Genomic DNA, 16,055 nt, shown 5'->3' on the forward strand with positions numbered 1-16,055 from the left:
TGGGCCCACCCCACCCCCCCCCCCCAGTCCGATCAGAGTGATGCTGATACGGATAATGAGATGACGATAAACCCGCCTGAAGAAGCACAGGCTGATGACATGGACATACTGGCTCAAGTTAGGAGGGTGGGAGTTAGTGGGACTGAAGAACGCAGTTTGTAATGTTATGCTGTTAAACCTGAATTACGAAAGTCCTAATTATTGTAATGTTTGGTGTGTTGTTATAAAATAAAAATTGTTATAAAAAAAAACATGTTTAAGCTTGGACATGTCTTTTGTTTTTTTTCTAGACATGTGTAAGCTGCACTTTTGGAAATCAAAAGTGTTCCCACCATGTAGGTAGTTTGCTTTTATCAGTGATGGTCCCCAAAGACCACTCGGGTGAAACCACATGTATTCTGAAAAGTTATATCTGTGTGTACTCTACATTGTATGAGTATCTCCATAGGAGTATCTAATGTATAGACCCCACGGGGCGCATTTCACCTTAAACAATATCAGTGTTTCCTGCAAGACAGCGTGTCCTACAAGTCTGCCTGCTGAATGCGGCGCGGCTCATAGACACTGTGTATTGAGGTTGGCATGGCAACCCTGCATAGGCCTATCGGCAGTGTACCCACCACCATCTTGGTGTGGGCTGTGCAGATCTCCTACACATCCGGTCACCTTGGCAACCTACAGCGCTTGGTAAAGGTTCTTTTCCATTTACACATTTTTCATTATGTTAAACGTGGGTCCCCGTCAGAGAATCTACACCGGCTGCCTAGTGCTCTCTCCGGTCTCTGGGTCTCCCAAGAGAGGTCACATGGATTTTAAGTGATCCGATCTTAGTACTAGACGTGTGTCCCCGTACGAGTATCTACTACATAGACCCCCCCCCCGGCCGCTTTGTACCTGTCAGAATGACTCCATGTCCTGCAATAATAACAGCGTGTTCGACGAGTGAGTCCATCGATAGCGGAGCAGCTTGTGGGCATTGTATATGTAGGTTGGCATGGTGACCCTGCGCATGCCTGTCATCGGTCTCACCACCACCATCTTGGTATGGGCTGCATGGATTGCATATACATCTGGTTACCTAGGTAACCAGCAATGCTTGTTAAACAAAAACACATTTCGGTGCTAAGCCTGTCAGGTTCAAACATTCTCTATGTGAGCAAAAGCAGGTATAGAGAGTGGAGTTGGATGTATCACTAATTTAGAAGAGGGGAAAGAACTCTCCTAACTGTACAGCTATTTTTATCTGTCTTTCCAAACCTGTGTGGCAACTCCAAACCCTGGGATTTGTGTTGTGCGCAACGCCTGACTGCAGATAGTTATTCAAGCACAGCTGGACAAGCGGAGATGGGTCGAAACTGACTGGGTAGTCAGAATGCCCCACTCCCGCCTCCTTCAAGAAATGGCCTTCTTGGCAACTACATGTCTTATTCCTTTCAATGTACACCATGGTGTGTTTCTGTGTACTAGGTTCCTCATGTCTTGTATGGTGCTGACAAAATATGCGTCATGCACCTGAAGCACACCAGCGTTAAGACACTGCTGTGCGGAGTGGGAGAAATGGGCATTGTGCGCACCTGCTACTTTCTCACCCGTGCCAATAATCCTATTCAAATATCACCATTGCATGGTGTGCCACACCATGATTAGGGGGTATTTCCATTAGGCATTATATGGATTCCCGTGACATGGTAAACAGTCATGGACCTATTGCACTCTGCTGAGTGTCTATTTGCCCCCACTACACAGAGGCCATGCATTGGTCATTCTACTCACCCAACAGCCCGGAGCACTCTGGAGAGTGCCTATTTACCCACCCCACTACACAGGGGTCATGCATTGGTCATTCTACTCACCCAACAGCCAGGAGCACTCTTGTGAGTGCCTATTTACCCAACCCCCACTTCACAGAGGTCATGCATTGGTCATTCTACTCACCCAACAGCCAAGAGCATTCTGGTGAGTGTCTATTTCCCCCCCCCCACTACGCAGAGGTCATGCATTGGTCATTCTACTCACCCAACAGCCAGGTGCTCTCTCCGATGTTACATGCCATGTACCCTGGCAACGTGCAGTTCCGCAAAACCATTGAGTCATGTGTGGATCCCGGTAAAAACGTGCACAGCAATGGGTGACGAGTTGTTCTGCATCACAGACCATCTGCACGTTGGAATTGTTTCCGATTTCTATACACCGCCTCAATTGTCTTGTCTGGCAACCAACTCCACATGGGTTCAATCAAATGCACCAATGCAATTGGGCATGCCGGCAAGGGCATGGAAGGCCACTTTGGTGGCATGGACCTGTGCAGGGGTTCGGGGTAGGGCAATGTGGTCTGACACATGGCGCAGTAGTGCATCCAGTACCTGGAACATTATCCTTGAACAACAGGGTTATGACAACCCGTGCAGCTCACCGACACTGTGCTGGTATGTGCCGGTTGCAAGTAAGTGCAGTACCGACACTACCTTCAGCAAGGGTGGAATTGCAGTCCAGATGTTTATCATGCTGCAGATGTCGTCATTGATGAGGGTGACTATTGATATAATGGTGTTCCTGTCAAGCCGCTATAAGATGTGGATTTGGCTTGGGGTCAGGTTCCAGGGCGAGGCCCTGATACAAGGTATTGGTGGCTGCCTGCGGGGTGGTACCTGCTGCACAATGATGTTTGGGATGGCAACCTGGTTCCTCATTTGTCTCCTGCACCTACGCCTCCTCCTCTGCCTCAGAGCTGCTTCTGCCTCAATAGCTGCTTGCAGGTTCCCCAGCCCAATTGCTGCTAGACCGACTGGCAGCATGGTTTGTTGTGAGGTGGGTAGGGTCCTTTTGTACATTCCCAGTGACCAATGGTGTGCAGCTGGGCTAATTTTGTACATCTGTGGCCTGTTGCTGCTCACCATGCACTGTTTAATGCCTGGTCTGCAGTGGCAGTATTACAGGTGCAGTGGTAACAGTGTTACCGCCATTTTTTATGGCAGTGTTTCCGTGCAGGTGGAACTCCTAATGTACCTGGTATATCGCTGTGCCAGTAATTCAGGGACGTCTGGCGACTCGTCACGCTGTTTGCGGTCACGGTGCTACCGGGTGCGGTAGCACCCTGGGGGTCACTTTGCGGTGACAGTGTTTCTGCCATCGCGAGTCGGGATGTGCTGGTCCACAAAACTGTGCCGTTACAGTGCTACCGGCACCGTGGATTCCGGACCGGCAAGGTTGTAATGAAGCCCATAGTATTTAAAAGTGAAGTGTTTAGTTAAGTTATACTTCCGGAGAACTTGTGTTCAGTCCCTACAGCGAGCTCCATCTGGGAGGCATTCAAGGTGGTGCTGTGGGGGGATGTGCATTTCTGGAACTGGGAATGCTGAAGACCATACGTAGTCAGCTCTCTGAAACTGAGCTCGAAATCAAGCGCCACGAAAGCGGCGCTGAGGATGGGGAGGACGCTTACTCCGGGGGCGCCCTGAGGGACGAGCTGGATTGCTTCAACAATCTAGTGGAGCGTGAGGTGAAATACCTGGCGTGCCTGGAAGTGTCTCGTCGATATGAGGAGATGGGTAGACCGGGTAGGTTTTTAGCAGCAATGATCAGACGAGAAACGGGAGCCACGGATATTGTCGCTGTGAAGAATGCCGATGGCGTGGTGGTCGTTAAGCCGGATGCCATACAGGACGTCTTTCGCCAATACTACAAATCCCAATACTAAGCTAGGGCGTTGGTACCAGCGCAAGAACTAGCACGATATGTGTGCGAGGCCTCCCTACCTGTATTTCAGCGGGAGGCGAATGAAGCACTAACTAAGCCCATTACACTTAACAGTATATTTTATTTTCTATACATGCTCTCACCTCAAATCGGACTGTACGCAAGCGTACCAGGGCCTTTGAACTGGGTCGTAGAACCAAGCAGGGGTGCCTACTCTTGCCATTGCTCTTCACAGATGCGATAGATCCACTGGCGGCCCAGCTACGCAAATTCCACTTGGCGAGGGGACTGGCACTAGGCGGCGCTTGGGTACTGGTGTCTTTGTATGCGGGTAACGCTATGTTCTACTTTAAAGACCCAGCGATCAACTTGAAACCGCTCTCACAGGAGATAGCAGAGTTAGGTCGGACTTCTGGCCTTAGAATAAATTGGACAAAGTCGATATTATTTCACTGAATTGAGGACACTATTAAACCCCCTGATGCTGAGGGTTATAGATGGGAGCAAAAGTCAGTTACGTACCTAGGGGTGCAGGTAAGCAGAGACGCCCAGACATTAGTGGAGGATAATCATATAAAGTATTTTGCACTCTGAGGGCCAGGGTGGAGAGGTGATGTAAACTCCCCTTCTCGCTACTGGGTCGGATAGCAATTGCCAAAAAGGTGGTGGTCCGCAAACTACTCTACGTTTTTCATAACATCCCTGTGTGGCCGGGATTTAACTACTTCATTTTACTGAAGGTCCAGTTGGCTAGCTTGGCATGGCATCCAAAGGCCCCTCGAATCAGCTGGGAAATGTTGGTTCTCCCCTGGGAGAGTGGTGGGGTGGTAGCACCGGATGTTGAGTTATATTTTGTTGCGGCACATCTATACTTTGTGTCCTTTTAGAGGCTGGGAGCCCCATATTACCCCCATGTATGCATAGAAAGGTTCTTGGTGCGTCCTTACACACTGCAGGGTGTCTTGGTATCAAGGAGAGTGATGGATAAATGGAGATTCGACCCAGTGGTATGCACGTTCATGCATGGAACAGGGTCTTGAAGAGACTGCGGGTCGATATCCCATTTGACCCGGTCCTCCAGATATGGAATATTGAGTGTCTCCCACTGACCTGTGATAAAGCTGTGGTTCAGTAGTGGCGAGGGGTTGGGATAGAACACATGAACGATATATACCCTAGGGGAATTCACTGCAAGGATGGAAGCGGGGTTCCAAAGCACACTGCAGTATTTTAGAATCCGGGCGGCCTTAAAGGAACGGTCCCCGTCGTTCCCTGACATTCCATCTACACTCCCGCTGCTGCAATACTTACTGGGCTCTTTGGCCACAATGCGGGTGGTCTCTGCACTATATGGGCTAATTCAGCACAACTCTCCTCGGGAGGTCCTGAAGTGTAGACATCGATGGGAGGAGGATGCAGGGGCCCCCTTTACAGATAAACAGTGGGCAATGCTTTGCGAGCGCACGCACAACAGGGCCTTCAATACACGTCTTCAACTGATCCAGCTCAAAATCCTACACAGAGCCTACCTAGCCCTGGCCCACCTCCATCTGTTTAACCGCACCAGGGTGGGCAGCTGCCCGATATGCAGCGCTGCAACATCTGACTTTTTCTTCTGATCTGGCTTAGTGACACCAATAAAGAATACGGTACCCTGTGCATCCAGCAGGCTAGACCCAAGAACATCTGGGGTCTCTTTGTGTCCTACCTACTGTCTCAACGCCTGATAAAAAAGGAATCGGGGGAGCCAGTACCTGCACCGTAAGCTATGGGCCGGCACCCTAGCCTAACTGAAATAAGAACCAAAATGTCAGAGAATGGCTGATAAATAAGTCCTGGCCTGTATATTACATGTTGTCAGAAGAACCCTACTGCCTGTTTATTAATAATTTGCTTGTACTGAGCTTCTGTTGTACCTCAATCCGACAATGCATTACTGAATGTCTTGAGACGTGAATCGATCAATAAAGAGAGTTTTTTTTTTTAAAATGATGCTGTGTGGACCAGCCTGAGAGATCACTGGATGAAGATAGCCCAACAGAACACACACCTGCATATTCAATGGGGCGTAGTTGTAAATCAAGGCGTAATGCTTTTATGCCCCTATTTATTTATCTCTTTTGGTAGGTCAGAATGCCACAGACTCCGATTAGACAATTCACTGGTTGATTGATTTAAAGAAAAGGAATAAAGCCTGTCTTCTACAAGGCGCCCCTACCTAACAAAACTGATTAAGGTGCTTGTCTGTCGTCAGTGAATGTCTATAACTGAAACCATCCGACTCTAACCTTTCTGACCCCGGCACTACTTCTAACAACTCAAAATCAGGAGACTTTCTCTTGAGGTGTGTTGACTTATCCTTCAGCCACTTTTCAATAGATGATCTTCAGACAGTTTCTAGTGATTACTTTTATCAGTTCATGCAGGTCAAGTATTGTTGTTTTGGACTGTTCAGTCTTCCGGTTTTCTTCTATAAGGGTTGATCCTTTTCTCCCCCTCTGGTAAACTTGTCATGGAATTATCTTTTCCTTCTGGACTTTTTCCTGTTTTACTGAACAGTTCATAGTCCTTTGCTGTTTTTCTTGATACGGTTTTACCAGTCCAGCTGGTTCTCAGGGTTCCTGCTTATACCTGGTTCTTGTAATCCACTTAGGCCTTTTTGGTATGAATTATTGTGAGCTGGGTCATTCCCATAATATTTCTCTTTCAGTTCTCCCTGTACTGACTGTACAACACTTTCTTCTGGACTAAGACGAGGATGAGCAGTCCAGCAATGATTCTCGTTCACTCTCATTATCATGTCTCTCTCTTTGACTGGGATGTCTTTGAGCATTCCAATAATGTTTGTCATCCACTCCCTCTGGTCTCCCATTCTCCCTATTGCCTTCATTTCATAGGGCTAACATCACCATGGTTTGTGTTCTTTTAGGTCAGCTTCCTCTCCTCATAAGCTGGCTTCTTGTGTCCTTTCACCCGCCTCTCTTCCCTCTGTTCGTCTTGGATGGTGATTCAGTATTTCTGTTGTCAGCTTCTCCCGACCTGATCGTATCAGAATGGTTCCGGCATAGTTACTTGGACCCGTGGTCATGCCACCGGACCCTGCTTCTCTCTCTCTCTCTGCGCTTTGGGACACGCTGCCTCCAACTTTAGTTCCTCTGGCTTCCTGGTTACTGACAGTAACACGCCTGTTAATCTCTCGATCTCTCGCATCTGTAGGACGCTGTGTGTCTTGCCTCTGCCTCGCGTTGAAGTCTGCGTTCTTAACCTTTTGAAACTTGCAGGCTCCTCTTGCATTTCTCTATCCCCCCACACCTCATTTTTGGATTTACAGAGCTGTGGGGCTTCCCCTGCGAAAAACATGGTTCCATTTTCTTTTTCTTTTGTGGATTCTACTCTCTTCCATACGTCCCATTCTTCGTCCCAGTGGAGTGGGAGTTAAAAAGGAGCTTTTAGAATTTGTGATGGCAATAACACATATTGACTTTTTTTCACTGAACAGTTTAAAGGTGTTATTTTGCAAGGTCCTCTAGGCAGTTGCTCCTGGGAACGGGAGTCCTTGTCCCCAAAGGGGGAATATCTCCCGGTGAGATCCCATTTGCCTCTACTCCAAGCAAGGGTATTGCATAGCCGGCTCATCTCCTTAGTCGAGACAAATTCCTGCGGTTTCGTCACTCTCCGCCCTCTTTTCGAGAATTGACAAGATGGAGGAGGGCCACAGAGCAGGGACAAGAACTCTGCCATGCATTCTTCCTTCGTCTGGTTTCTGCGTGTTTTGTTGTGTCTGCATACAGTGGTTGCAAACGCTCTTATCCTCTCTATATCTGCATCATCCTTATCCTGCTGCATCCAGAGCTCTTCACCAATGCTGTCGTCACCTTCTTCTCACAGGTTCCTGACAAATGCAACAATGTTTGTCATTGAAAAAATCTGTACCCTGTGATGTTCTAACAGGAAGATATGACATGCAATCTGCCTGTTTATTCTTCCATCTAGGGATATGGGCAACTTCAGCAGTCTGTTCCTGTAGTTTGCCTCCTAACCTGACACGCTGCATTGATGATGGTTTCAAAATGTGTTATTTTATAAATGCTTCAACAAACATATGGGGGAAACAATGAATGAAGGGGGGGGGGTCAATTGCAGGAGTGATCAGCGTTTATCCCATGTGAACTGCAGCAACAGTTGGTCCTGCCCCTATGATATTGTGCCCTTTCACACCCTTGGAATTTGTTTCCTTTTAACAGACTTTTATTAGGTTTTCTTGCTTCCCCGTTGGCTAAATCCAACACTGATTAAAGGACGCATGCGCCGAAACTAAGGACTGCAGGCTTCCTCCCCTCTCGGATTACTGGAGCAAGACTGCAGACCTGAACCCAGTGAAACAAACTGGTCTAAGCTGCAATGTTTTAAGAAGAGTGAAGTCCTCGCAGAGGTGGAGGACCAAAGCCCCATATCTGATGAGGCATAAACCGAAAGCACTTCCCCAGGAGGAGTCCCCGGCCCTCATCAGTTTACACTCCAACACTCCACCGAATGCATGTCCGTAAACATCACTTCCATGCATGGAGATGAAGAAGGACTTGTGCTACAGATGAATAGGCTTATTGTTTGGCAGGAGGCGGGATACATGTGTCTGACAGCCTAGGTATTCCGAGGTTAGGTGACTGGAGCTCTATAATGGTAAGGGGTATGTAAGGTGGGCCAGGTCAGTTTGATAGGCTCCATTGTGGGCAGGGTGCTGTGTTCCAGGTCTTGCAAGCCAATGAATACATCGCGTCTCGTTGCCATCAACCTGAATTGAAGTGTGAGCCTGACTTTCTTGAAAAAAGGTTTATCTCCTTTGGTTGAAATATATTTACAAGTTGTTTTGTGATCTGCTAAGAAGTGAAACCTTCTTCCCCAAATGTAGTGTTCACAGTGCTGTGCTGTTCGAAGACAGCCAAGTATTTCTTTCTCAATCACACAGAAGCTGCTTTCAGCAATTTTGAAGTGTAGACAAGGACCTGCTCCTGCTGACCTTTCTTATTTGTCAGTGTGGCTCCATTCCTGTGCGTGCTGGCATCAACAGGGATGTAGGTATCCATCAAATTATGGAACATCTGATGCACAGTGCATTAGCTATGTCATGCTAATTTGTTTGGACTCCTGACAGGTCTTGGACCAATGGAAGACAACACGTTTCTTCAGCAACTGTCGCATTGTTTCAGTCTTTGTTGAGGGGTTTTCTATAAACGTTAAGTAGTAGTCGGTGAAATGTTGAGTAGTGTTCAGGTATCTCCATAGAACACTTCATCAGTTCTTTATCTTCTGGGACAGATGCTTACTCTATTTCCTGAACTAGATTATTTTTTGGTTTGATGCCTCTTTTGGTTACCATGTATCCCGGGTATTGCAACGCTGAGGCTCTGAAACATTTTGTTTGGCGCAGTCTTAGCCCAGTCTTTCATGTCATCAATCAGTGTGTCCATCATTGTGTTGAGTGTTATTATTTTATGCTCTATTCAGTCTTTCCATTATACCAGTACATTATCTTGAAAGTTAATGACATTGCTTAATCGTTTCATCAAATGGTCCATCGTCTGCTGAAAATCTGAGGCTGCTGATGGGAGATCAAATGGAATTCTATTTACTTGACATACTTCTAGTGACATTATAAATGCAGTGAGATTCCTGGAATCATTGTGAAGTGGTATTTGGTAATGTACGTTCTGCATGACTAACTTGGAAAATATTGCGACCTTCCCCAGTAGGTGCAGGAACTAAAAACCTGGGTGTCATTTTCGACTCCTGTCTCTCCTTCTCGCCTCACATTGCGGACCTTGCCAAGAAGACCCACTATCAGCTTCACCTCCTCGGAAGCATTCTCCCGTTCCTCACCTTCTGTCGTGCGACGCATTGGACACTGGCGCCTGTGGCCCCGTATGTGTCTCCCCATTTCCTGATTCCCGCCACGCCTTGGTCTACGTGCACCCAGCAGTCTAGTTCTTTTTCCAACCGGATGCACATAGCCCTATTTTAGACACACCCACGCGTACCGTCCTTGAGTTGCAACCTTTTGGTCAGCTGTTTTCCTTTGCTACCGCTGTTGCGCTACGCTTGATTGCTCTGTTTGCTCTCAGTCTATTTTTCTTTACTCCTTTCTTGTCCGCTTTTACCCTTCCCTTCTCTCCTCCTTTTTTCCCCTCTCTCTTTGTCAGCCATCCTGTACGCGGCACTGCGCATGCGGGCCTTTCTTTACGAGTGGTGCTTCCACTTTCCTTTTTCCCCTGGCTCAGTTCTACTCCTACTCCTTATTCCCGCCTGCACTTTGGCATACCAGCTGGAGTACCTTCCGCTCCCAGTACCACTACCGTTGGTGGTACGTTTGTGACAATTCAGATTCCTTTGCTGACTACTCGCCATACTCTGCAGTCAGAGCCCATCTTCTGTACAGAGTCCTGCTGTGTACCGGTCAGAGTTATTTCTTTGCCACATCTGGCTTTTTCCCCTCATTTGTCCCTCCCGTGAAAGGGGTGACAGGGAAGTGCTCACAAATAGCCTTCACTGTGACTTCCTCCCGTGCGACACACAAGCTACCAATAAAAAAAGAAAAGGACTACAGATCCCACAGATCTCTGAGCCCAGCGGAAGAAGATGCGGATTGCACAGGTGAGGAGGTGGAGGAGGGAAGCTGGGACATTCCACACCAACAGGATAAGAACCGGACACCTTCCTCCAGAAGCTCACTGTCTCCAGAGCTCTGGTTCTTTCAAGGCTTGATGACTGTAACAGCCTCTTCCTTAATCTGCTTCTCCAACTAATCCAGAAAAGGATTTATCCGTGGCCTCAAGCCCAGGGACCACATCTCTCCAGCCCTAAAACCCCTCCTCTGGCTCCCAGTGGTCCGAAGGATCAAATCCAAGACCCTCTTCATCGTCCACAAGGCTTTCTGGGGCCTGGGACCTCACTACATCCAACTCTCTCTCCCTAAATACCTCCCTGCTAGAGCCCTTCCGTACTTTAGCTCCAACTCTCTGCAGAGCAGACGTTTCTTCAAGCAGAGAGTGGGGAGTAGATTTCTCTCTCTTTATTTAGCAGGAGCCTCCCTCTGGAACGGCATCTCTGCCCTTCTCCGACTTGAGCCGGATCTCCGTAAGTTCCAGAAGCTTCTCAAGACCTTCCTTTTATCCTCATCCTTCTGTCTCTCTCTCCCCTGCTAGTCTCCTGCTACTGCGACTGGTTGCCTGTGCTCCCTTATGAGTCGTACTAGGGTCAGGCCTTCTCCCGATCAGTTCCCCCTGCACTCCTTCCTACCAGCACCTGCCCTGTGGCACCCTTCCCTGAATAGCCTTCTGAGGCTGGTCCACCCCTCCTCACACTTAATCCCCCTTTTCTTTCCCCCCTTGCATTTGCCCTCCTAGGCACCCTTTAGCACTTGCCCACACCTGGGTCCCCACCCTCCAGCCCATCTCCCTCTCCCCATCCCTTCGCCTCCTTTTGATCTCCCCCTTCCCCTCTTGACACTGCACTTGTATGATCCGAATGTCACAAGGCCTAGTAGGACCGTTATTGTTTTTATTTCTCCTCTGTTCTCCCCAACCCCCTTTAGTCTTGTGGCGCTTTTTTGCTGTATAGCTGCCATGCAAATGTTCAATAAATAAAATAAAAATGAGCTCTTATATGTTACGAAGGGGCTAATTACCCATCACAATATGTTTGAGACTCCTGAAATCAATGTCCATTTACAGCTTGCCATCGGGGTCAATATAGGTTTTGCGGTGCAGGAAAAGTGCCAGGAAAAGTGGTGGTTTTTCCGTTACCACAACTTTTCTCGCACCGCATAACTACAGGTTTGCCGGTGGGGGGTCACTGATTGATTAATCAGGCCCTCTACATCAAACAATTGCTTGTATTACCAGCAATTCCATGGAATGGGGAAGGATCGCTGGTGCCGGCACCTAGAATATCCTGGTAATACCGGGATATCAGGCCCTGGCAATGGTAGTTCTATTTGCTTGTATCCTGCCGGCTTTAAAAGCAGGATACAGGCAAACGACTAATTAGCACCTATGTCTAATAAGTAGACATTCTGGACTCGACCAACATGTGGCTTTCATTGCTTCAGTGGTTCCATCCTTCACCCCATACTCGGAACAAGTTTATAATTTCCTCTCAAACTGGGAATGCCTTATTCTTTATCGCATTTGCTCCTTTCTGGAATAATATGCAGTGCGTGTCATTCTTTACGCAGCCAAGTGTTTTGCCTAAGATTGCCCCATGGTAGTAACCTATGGCCTTAAGAGTGGAAATCGGTGAGGGCAAAACTTTGTTACTGTCCCCCTGAACACCGCAATCCCCTAGCCCTGATTTGATCCCTTAGCCCCCTGCACCCTGCACCTGTTCGCTTCCCAACTACCGTGTCTATACACGTTGCCAGCTCTCGACCCAACCATGTAGTTATCTTCTCATGATGAACAGCTGCATAAAAAAAGTGTGCGTGGCCCTGCTGCTAGAAATGAATTGCTTCTATTTATCTACCACACACTGTTGTTCCCCTCCTACTTCTTAATTTTGGTTTTGCCACAATCTGAGTCCCGTCGTTCACAATCACCCTATTAATTGGACTGTTTGGCATCCCTTTCCATCCTGACTGACTTTCGTTCCATGAGCTTCTCTCCCTCCCGTTTCGGAATCCATATCTTACAAACCCCACATACACTGCACACGAAACGGCACCCACCATCGCCATAATAATCCACCAAATATTCTTTATAATTTCAAGGTCCGGAGGAGGTCTAGACAGTGACCCTGTGGCGACCAATTGGATGACCTGTTAGAACCATGCAGTTCTCTTGCAATCCCTACTCAATTGGTATGTTTGCGTATGTATTGTTCTGGACAGGGGCTTGGCTACCTCGGACCTTTTTCACTGTGAGCGACAACATGTATTTACCCTTATTCCCACCCCCACCTTACAACACCTCATCTGCATTTGGCATGCACAGAGAACTATGAGAGCCACTATGAGCACTTTTATATTTGTAAACCAGGCTGGCACCCTCAAATATTTTATCAAACCAGTCCTCATTCAACCACTCTGCTTTTGTCCTTTTCCATCATCGTGTGTCATCCTTCTGTCTTTCCTTCCTTGTCTTGTCGCGCCTAGAAACACTTGTGTACAGGCGCGTTATAAATGACTTCTATCATATATCATATGGTTTTTGGGTCTTCTCAGACCAGTGCGATCTGTTGCTTTTCTCAGCCCCACTTGGCATCAGTGGAATAGGATGTTGGTGTGTCCTATGTTGTTTTATCGACCATATAGCCCATGTTTGGACCTTGCAAAGGGGAGGTGAAAGGGAATCCCTACTTGACATTCCGTGTTCCCATAGGGTGGGGTCACCCCCCCCACCCCCCCAGTGGTGACCCCACTGGCACGGTACCCTAGGAGGGTATTGCATAATAGGCTCACCTCCCTAGTCCCAAAGGGGAGGGGGGGGGGCTCCACTTGGGGAGGAGGGAGGAATTCCCTGGACCTGTCACAGTACATGGAAGGGGACATACCATAGCGTTTGGACCTATTTACTCTGGCAGTTTAGTTACAAACTTCTTTTCAATTCTTCCTCTTTTTAGACGCCTGCAACTTGGACAATCGAAGGGAAAAGAAAACCTATAATTCTAGTACTTACCTGTGCCTCCAAGAGCAACACCACCAGGCAGAACAGTTTTACCTTCACTGCTACAAGATCCAAGCCAAATCTCCTTTCCTAAAGCAGCTCTACGAACCTGGATCCCCTGGAGCCCTGACCAGCACACGCAGCCTGGTGCCTCTGCGTGCCGGGCCAGCTCTTGCAGCCTGGAGCCTCTGCAAACCAGACCAGCTCTTGCAGCCTGGAGCCTCTGCAAACCAGACCAGCTCTTGCAGCCTGGAGCCTCTGCAAGCCAGACCAGCTCTTGCGGCCTGGAGCCTCTGCAAGCCAGACCAGCTCTCGCGGCCTGGAGCCTCTGCAAGCCAGACCAGCTCTCGCGGTCTGGAGCCTCTGCAAGCCGGACCAGCGCTCGCGGCCTGGAGCCTCTGCAAGCCGGACCACTTCTCGCAGCCTGGAGCCTCTGCAAGCCAGACCAGCTCTCGCGGTCAGTACCCTGACCCCAAAAATTATCAAACGCATGAAGCAATTGGCTTGTTAGCAAGTAAAGGCAATATTCCGGCGGCATCTAGCAGGAACACTGGTGCTTGGAGGATCCATAAATCTGTGCCTGCTGTAACTGAAGTCCCCAACATGGCCCTCTTGGCCACACTACAGCGCCTGGAAGGAAAAATAGATCACTTGCAGAGTACTATGGAGGGCATGCCCGTTACGGTTACAGAGCTCATGAAGCAAATCTGGCTAACAAGGGCCGAGGACTACTTGAAGGATAATGTAGCATCAGTGGAGGTTCAGAGTCCAGTGACGAGCAGAGACAGTAATGTAAGCACTTTTCCAGGGGACTCGAGCTGGTGTCCTCAAGCAGGGATGACCACTGGCCAGGACCAACAAATTCTGTGTGTACAAACCGTGTTCACTGATGAGCTCAGCCAACAGTACCAGTGCATGCAACCAGTCTTCCCCAATGGAGATGACCAGCAACAAAACCAGTGCATTAATGAAATGTTCCCTGATGAACAGAAACTCAATTTGAGCCTCAAGCTGGAACCATCTTGTCCTGATGACCAGGAGCAAGAAGAGACGCAAGTACGTCAGAGCATGTTTTCTGATGAACCGAGTGAAGAACTGAACTGCAAACTAGAACCATTGCATGCTGATGAGCATAGCCCTGGTCAGTACTACAAGCTAGAACCAGTGGTACCAGTTGGGCATGATGTAGACAAAGACGACCAGCTAGAACCAGTGTCTCCTGATGGTCCAGTTGCAGGTCAGGAGCACAATTCCACACCACTGTGTCCTACTGGGCATTGTTCACCTGATGCGTTGCCCTTCTTGGGATCAGATACTCTTCCTGTAGATGGAGCCGTCTTCACAGACTCACTGGTGAAAAGAAATGCAGAACCCAGCGTTCTGGAAGCCTCCCAAGGTGTGTATGTTTCATCAACTGTTATGCATTTGAAGTTTGGGATTTTATGTAGTTTATATAGAACCCAGCGTTCTGAAAGCCGCCCCAGGTGTGTATGTTTCATCAATTGTTATGCATTTGTGGTTTGGGATTTTATGTAGTGCAAATCTACCTGGGAAGCGGCAGAGCCCTGCACACGTTGTAGAGGGTTAACGCATGAGGCAAGTGGGGTTAACAATATGTGGAATGTGAAGGTGGAGCACCAGGAGCCTATGTGGCACCTATGTATTGCGTGGCGTCCCTTCCTGCACTGCAAGAGTATTGGCACCGTGCAGACTGCCACCAGAATGATGTTCAGTAGGCAGAGGCAATGCACATCAACTGGGACCCACTCAGGCCTCAAGTGTCCTCTTCATATTCAACCCTCCGCAGCTCGTCCCATTGGATTATTTTCTTTTGTAATGTTTTAAAGGACAAATTACAATTGACACAATATCAAACCAGTCATTAACATACCTTTGTCTTGTTTACACAATCTGCTTTCTCCAAAGGGGAGAGGGCCATCTGGCGCAGGTGGATCTAGGTCATTTGACTTCAGCCCCGCGTCCCTGCCAGTCACTGCTAATCTATTGGTCCCGTCTCATTTTGCTGCTCTCTCCTTTCCCCAGACATTTTCTTCTCTGCTTTTTCTTTTTATTGATTTTTGACCATGAATATACATCCAAATAAACCATGGAAAAAGAATAAACAAGCAAAACAGAAGAACCATTGTTAAAACATATAAACTATCCCCGCTGCTACCAACATTTCCTGTCATCCCCCCCCACCCCCTCTGATGTTCATATGAACATAAGCTGAAAAACCAATCAAGGAGTCGTCAATGTCCAACAGTTTCAATCTTTGCAGGCATAGCAGTGCTCTATAATCACCCTTCAAATAAGACCATACGAACCACGTGTCTTGCGAAAAGCCGGCAGAATCATTCTATATATTATGAGTCACACATTCCAACGCAACCAAACCCCACAATTTCTGTATTCATTTGTGTGTCGCGGGTACCAACACACAACCATCCTCCTCTAGGCAGCAGCTAAAAGTGCTGCAATAATCTTATTGGCTTAGGCCTTCTTCTGTGGTTTGTCCAGAGGTTGTGACCCCCATCTCCTTAATACCCAGTAAGCAAGTAATAGACCACTCGGTATTGGTTCCCGCATGAATGAGTTGCATAGCCTCCTATATTCCCCCCCAAAAATCCCCTGGCTTAGGGCAACTCTACCAGATATGTAGCCAGCCTCCCCACACCCCTCCCTCCACACCTTCTCCAACAT

At 48.1% G+C, this 16,055-nt stretch overlaps 1 protein-coding gene across 1 annotated transcript in view; it reads left to right on the plus strand.

The window, feature by feature from the left end:
* Window positions 1-16,055, plus strand: part of LOC138565628 (uncharacterized) — a 124,018-nt gene that overhangs the window by 18,420 nt on the left and 89,543 nt on the right. The window contains exon 2 of the mRNA XM_069642993.1: window positions 13,309-14,748. Coding sequence (XP_069499094.1) covers window positions 13,309-14,748 — 1,440 coding nt within the window. The remainder of the gene's footprint in view (window positions 1-13,308; window positions 14,749-16,055) is intronic.

The sequence above is a fragment of the Ambystoma mexicanum genome, chromosome 1p (assembly GCF_040938575.1).
Source record: "Ambystoma mexicanum isolate Mex_15411 chromosome 1p, UKY_AmexF1_1, whole genome shotgun sequence".
NCBI lineage: Eukaryota > Metazoa > Chordata > Amphibia > Caudata > Ambystomatidae > Ambystoma > Ambystoma mexicanum.